General features: G+C 41.3%; 1 protein-coding gene across 1 annotated transcript; it reads left to right on the forward strand.

Annotated features, from left to right (window-relative positions):
• Window positions 1–4,751: 4,751 nt before the first annotated feature.
• On the forward strand, window positions 4,752–5,339 carry LOC142163309 (uncharacterized). Its single transcript, XM_075220582.1, has 2 exons — window positions 4,752–4,881; window positions 4,996–5,339. The coding sequence occupies exons 1-2, from the start codon at window positions 4,752–4,754 to the stop codon at window positions 5,337–5,339; spliced, it is 474 nt and encodes a 157-aa protein (XP_075076683.1).
• Window positions 5,340–6,844: the final 1,505 nt, after the last annotated feature.

Consider the following 6,844-nt stretch of genomic DNA (forward strand, 5'->3'; position numbering starts at 1 on the left):
ATTACTGCAAATACCATCGGCTTGTAGGTCACCCTCTTGAGAAGTGCTTTGTTTTCAAGGACAAAGTTATGGATTTGGCTCGTCAAAAGAAGATCGAGCTCGAAGTCGAAAAGAAAGCACAAATTATGTGTCCATTACCTTTGGCTCATTCGATCCGATTGAGATATGCACCTGTGAAGGGAATGAAGATGAAAAATTGTTGGAGGATGACAAAGTCCGAGTTGATCAACCTGATGAAGAAGGATGGACCCTGGTGACTCGTCGAAGACGCCATAAATTGAGTCTGCAAAAAGGATCAACGAAGCAACCTACGAGGAATAAGATGGTGAGAAGACTAAAAAAGCTACAAATTGTTAAGAAACCAGAGAAGGAGGATATAGAGACACACCATCACCAAAATCCACGCTACCCAGTGACTTTGGGAGAATTTTTGCCGAGTTGGTTTCGCACGAAGATTTCTGACGATGATGACAAGGCCTTGTGCTGTAATGCTGATAAAGAAGAAGAGGAAAAGAATGAAGTCAAGTCAACACTCTCATTATCACTGTCTAATAGTCTTGTTGAGTCCTCCTTCCAAGAAGCAGATGTCTATAATACAAAAATCACCTTCACTAAAGACGATCTCCTACTTGGTGAGACACCACACAATCGCCCTTTGTTTATGGTGGGTTATGTGCTCGAGAGGAGGATAAACAGAATCTTGATAGATGACGGATCTGCAGTTAACATTCTTCCCATTCGCATAATGAAAGAACTCGGCATCTCAACTGAAGAACTTTCTGAAAGCCGACTGATGATTCAAGGATTCAATCAAGGAGGACAAAGGGCCATATGAGCTATCAAGCTGGAAATCGCCATGGGAGATATGCAATCAACTGCATGGATGAATGTGATCGATGCAAAGACTTCATACAATTTGTTGCTTGGCAGGCCGTGGATACACGAGAACAAAGTTGTCCCATCAACTTACTACCAATGTTTGAAATATAATAAAGATGGAGTCGAAAATAAGATAGTTGCTGATGACAAGCCGTTCTCTGAAGCCGAGGCATACTTCACTGATGCAATGTTCTACTTGAAGAACCACATCATGAAGGGAGTAAAAGTTGATGACATCACGAAGGCCAAAGGCATGAAAATAGCTCCTTTATTTCGTTACGTCCCAAAAGTGAAGAAAGATGAAGGAGAATCATCAAGCCTCCAAAAAGGTGCACTAAGAGAATTAACCCTTCATATCAAGTAGATTGATACCATAAAGTTATCTTCAAAGCTACTGGAAAATTTTGTGGCCCCTAACATGCCTCAAAATAAGGCACTCCCTACGAAACGCACAAATAAAGGTTTTGATCCGAATGCTTACAGGTTGTTCGCAAAGGCTGGATATGATCCCAATGAACCATCTAAGCTAGGGAAGCTCCCACCTGAAGCTACTAGGAAAGCAAACACGATGAAGGATAATGAGAATGCAGTGAAGCAATCACGTAAGGGTCTTGGTTACAAACAACCCCCACCAGTTCGCATCTCCATTAGAAGAGCAAGTATTAACTATATCACGACGGAAGATGAACCCGCTGATCCTAATAAAAGGCCTTCTATCTTTGATCGACTTGGAGAACCAACTACAAGAACTTCTGTATTTGAGAGGCTGGGGCCATTAAAAAGGAAGAAGAACAAGTCCCAAAGAAATCATGAGAAAATAAGAAGACCTTTGCCATCTAGAGTCCAAAGTATCTCCAAAGAGTGTCAAAGCCTGGTCCCTTCCAGAATGAGGCGACAATCAGAACTTTTGATTTCATGCGGAGAGGTACTCAAAGTGAAGACTCGCATAGTGGTCCACACTAGAGAGCGTGATGAAGATGAAGAAAGTGGAGGATCTTCATATCGCATTACTGCGAATGAGGAGCAATACACTTCATCCCTAAGGAAATTTGACGAATATTTGGGAGATGCCTCTTGGTGTGGCCATATATCTTTTAATGATGGTGATCCTCAAAAAGACGAAGATGTCGAGGACGCTCCTACGGAACTAGAAGAAGGAATTAAAATGACTGTTGATGCATTGAAAGAAGTCAACCTTGGCACTGCAGAAGACTCCAGGCCCACCTATGTAAGTGCCCTATTAACCATAGATGAAGAAAACACTTATGTGGAGTTACTCAAAGAATATAGAGATGTCTTTGCTTGGAGCTACAAAGAGATGCCTGGTTTAGATCCTAAGGTAGAAGTTCATCATCTCGCAATCAAGAAAGGAGCTCGTCCTGTTAAGCAAGCCCAAAGACGCTTCAGGCCAGAATTGATCCCATCAATCGAAGCTGATGTCAATAAACTCATCGAAGCTGGTTTCATTCAGGAGGTTAAATATCCTTCATGGATTTCAAGAATTGTTCCTGTGAAGAAGAAGAATGGCCAAATTCGAGTTTGTGTCGATTTTAGAGACCTCAATAATGCATGCCCTAAGGACGAATTTCCGCTCCCCATTCCAGAGCTTATGATTGATGCCACCACCAGATATAAGGCGATGTCTTTCATGGATGGTTCATCTGGCTACAATCAAATACGTATGGCACCAAAAGATGAAGATCTTATTGCGTTTCGCACTCCTAAAGGCATTTATTGCTACAAAGTAATGCCTTTTGGCTTGAAGAATATTGGCGCCACATATCAAAGGGCAATGCAGAATATCTTTGACGACATCCTCCACAAGAATGTGGAATGCTATGTGGATGATTTAGTGGTGAAATCAAGAAAGAGAGGAGACCACTTACAAGACTTAAGAATGGTGTTCGAACGACTCCGGAGATATCAACTCAGAATGAACCCGTTGAAATGTGCCTTTGGAGTTACTTCTGGAAAATTCCTTGGCTTCATTGTTCTACATCGAGGGATTGAGATATATCAAGCCAAAGTTGACGCCATCTTAAAGATACCCGAGCCCAAAATTATACATAAACTGAAAAGTCTACAAGGAAAATTGGCGTACCTTAGAAGATTCATCTCAAATCTAGCAGGGAAGTGCCAACCTTTTAGCCGGCTCATAAAGAAGGGTATACCTTTTGAATGGGACCAAGCTTGTAGCAATGCATAACAAAACATCAAATCCTACTTGATAAAACCTCCAGTTCTGGCAGCCCCTATACCAGGAAAGCCATTGATTCTATATATTACAGCCCAAGAAAGGTCAGTGGGAGCCCTTTTGGCCCAGGAAAATGGTGAAAATAAAGAAAATTCCCTCTACTACTTGAGTAGGATGATGACCCCAAATGATCTAAAGTATTCTCCGATTGAAAAGTTGTGTTTGGCGTTGGTTTTCGCAATTCAAAAGCTAAAGCACTACTTTCAAGCTCATGTCATCCGTCTCGTCTCAAGGGCAAACCCGATCAAGTTTGTTATGTCAAAACCCGTACTCAATGATTGATTAGCAAGGTGGTATCTCCAATTTCAACAACTTGAGATTGTGTATATCCCACAAAAAGCTGTGAAAGGACAAGCTTTGGCAGATTTCTTGGCAGATCATCCAATTCCTAATGATTGGAAGTTGACTGATGAACTACCTGATGAGGATGCGATGGTCATCGAAGTGCAACCACCGTGGAAAATGTATTTTGATGGTACCGCACATCGTGAGGGAGCTGGTGCAGGTGTTGTGTTTGTCACTTCTCAAGGGGAAGTCTTGCCATATTCCTTCACCTTAACACAACATTGCACCAACAACGTTGCGGAATATCAAGCACTCATACTTGGGCTTGAGATGGCCATTGATATGAGACAACTCCAATTACATATTTTTTGGAGACTCTGAGTTAGTGATCAATCAATTTATAGGTAGCTACGAGGTCAAAAAGCCAAAATTGCGTCGTTATTATGATTATGCGCAGAAATTGATTGGATGGCTTGGCAATGTAACTCTTCAGCATGTGCCAAGGAAGGAAAATAAGAAGGCTGACGCCCTAGCTACTCTAGCTTCAACATTGACTCTGCCCGGCCAGACACAAATCGCTATCTGCCAAAAATATATAGTGCCGCCAGATGAGAACGAGGATGAAGAAAGCAAGCTCGAGCGTTTGGTAGCCGTCGCTGAAGCTGTGAAGGTTGATTGTCGACAAACCATGATCTACTACTTATGTTATGGGATACTTCCAGAAAATCCAAGAAGAAAGACCGAAATTCGTCGGCGTGCCCCTCGCTTCCTTTACTACAAAGACACTTTGTATCAAAGATCATTTGAGGGAGTTCTCTTGCGTTGTTTAGGGGAAGATGAAGCAACTCAAGCTATGCAAGAGGCACACTCTGGAGTTTGTGGATCACATCAATCCGGGCCGAAGTTCCACTTCCACATTAAGAGGATGGGTTACTACTGGCCGACAATGGTGAAAGATTGCTTAGATTATGCTCGAAGATGCAAGGCTTGCCAGTTTCACGCAAATTTTATGCACCAACCTCCTGAAATGTTACACCCTACCGTTGCATCTTGGACATTTGATGCTTGGGGATTAGATATTGTTGGACCACTTCCAAAATCTTCTGGAGGACATCTATACATCTTGGCCACAACTGATTATTTCTCAAAATGAGCAGAGGTCGCCACTCTCAAGGAAGTGAAGAAAGAGAATGTTGCAAACTTCATTCGAGTGAACATCATATATCATTTCGGCATTCCTAGTTATATAATAACAAATAATGGCAAACCGTTCGATAACAAATTGATGACCAAGATCTGTGAATTTTTTGGCTTCAAGCAACGTAATTCGTCAATGTATTATGCTACTGCAAATGGACTAGCCGAAGCATTTAACAAGATGCTTTGCAACTTGTTAAAGAAGGTCGTCTCCAAGTCTAAAAGAGATTGGCATGACAGAATGGAAGAAGCTTTGTGGGCATATCGTACGACTCATCGCACGCCGACACAAGCAACTCCTTATTCTCTTGTTTATGGAGTCGAAGCAGTTCTTCTTCTTGAGCGTCAAATATCGTCCTTGTGACTCGCTGTCCAAGAAGGTCTTACTGAGGAAGAAAACGCTCGCCTACGCCTTGAAGAACTTGAATCCCTCGATGAAAAAAGGCTAGAAGCTCAACAAAGTCTTGAATGTTATCAAGCTCGTCTTTCTCGTGCTTTCAACAAAAAGGTTCGCTTGAGGTCCTTCCAAGTTGGCGATCAAGTTCTTGTAGTAAGAAGACCTATTATCACCTCTCGCAAATCTGGGGGCAAATTCACTTCAAAGTGGGATGGTCCATATGTTGTGCAAGAAGCCTATTCAAGTGGAGCTTACAAGTTAGTTGATGTAGATGGCATGAGAATTGGCCCTATCAATGGGAAATTTTTGAAGAGGTACTATCCTTGAAGAATAAACGCTCCTCAACGCACGAGCCTAAACTACAAGTCATGAAGCTCCTTAATGCACGAGCCTAAACTGCATGCTGCTACGCTCCTCGACGCACGAGCCTAAACTGCAAGTCATGAAGCTCCTTAATGCACGATCCTAAACTGCATGCTGCTACGCTCCTTGACACAAGAATCTAAACTGCATGTTGCAATGCTCCTGGCCCACATGAGCCTAAACTGCGAACGACACCCAAAAAAAAAAGGAGTCCGCTAGGTCGAAAACCTCGAAAGAGGCGGCCTAGGCAAAAGTTAGGACACAAAAAAAACTCACCTATTTTGAACTACGTTATGACTTGATCCTCTTCACCAAGGTACTTAGGTAACTTAGAGTTTTATTCTAAGTTCAGTCGCATAAGCTTAAAAAAAAAGTGTGGAATACATGATCTGGAACTTTGACTAATCCAGAAGGTCTTATGTCGCAAAGACTCCTATATGCATGCGAATCTAGAAGTTCACTGCAGTCGCGTCAACTTCGCGAATTTTCTGTTGGTAGACCGAAAAAGTTCTTCCATGAAATCCATAGATACTTCAGGTCTTTGAGTTTCCTTTCTAACGGCATGGACGGATTGCAATTCCGACACTCGAAGCTCAAGATACAATTATTTTTGCCGAAGGTATGCAAATCTGAAAATTCACTGCAGTTGAGTCGACTTCGTAAATTTTTTGTTCACAGTCCGAAAAGAGTTCTGTTATGAAATTTATATGAGTTTTAGATCTCCGGTCCTTCTTTCTAAAGGTACAGATGGATTGCAATTCTGACACTCCAAGCTCAAGATACAATTATTTTCGTCGAAGGTACGCAAATCTGAAAATTCACTGCAGTTGAGTCGACTTCGTGAATTTTCTGTTCACAGTCCGAAAAGAGTTCTCTTATAAAATTTATACGAGTTTTAGATCTCCGAGTCTATTTTGTGAGATCACAAACGGATTGTGATTTGGATGCTCCTATCTCGAGATGTGATTTATTTTGCGCAGAGTGCGCAAAGCTGTGAGCTAAACACGGGCCAGACGTGTAGATCGACTTTGAAGATTAATTCCAACTGATACAAAAGGAGATTCGTGCTAATTTTTTGATATGTTTCATTCCTATGAGTCTAGTTTCGGTAGAAGCAAGCAGCCTATGATTTGAAATCTCCTACAAAAAAATATGAATTCTTTTTCGCGAAACAACAAAACCAACATACAAGACATATGCTGAAATTTAAGAAGGAAATAATTGGGAGTAACAGAGGGAATTCAGGTCTCAAAGAGAAATATCACATATTAAAAAAAAATAAAGATACTTTTATTGCTCCAAGACATAAGTACTCCATTACATGATATTAGTTATAAAAAAAAATCACAAGTCAAGAATCCTAAGCAAAAAAAAAAAAAAGAGAGAGAGAGAGAAAAAACTCTAAAATCATGGAAAAGGTTTGAAGCTAAGGATTTGCTGGCGGCTTGTCTCAACTGCCCCTTTCAGGA

This window comes from Nicotiana tabacum, chromosome 8, assembly GCF_000715075.1.
Source record: "Nicotiana tabacum cultivar K326 chromosome 8, ASM71507v2, whole genome shotgun sequence".
Taxonomy (NCBI): domain Eukaryota; kingdom Viridiplantae; phylum Streptophyta; class Magnoliopsida; order Solanales; family Solanaceae; genus Nicotiana; species Nicotiana tabacum.

What these genes read in the sequence shown, in the direction of transcription:
- LOC142163309 (XM_075220582.1), top strand. Translation starts at nt 4,752, where the DNA reads ATGTATTATGCTACTGCAAATGGACTAGCCGAAGCATTTAACAAGATG. An exon ending in AGAAGCTTTGTGGGCATATC is followed by an intron (nt 4,882 to 4,995) that starts GTACGACTCATC and finishes CTGTCCAAGAAG; the next exon opens with GTCTTACTGAGGAAGAAAAC.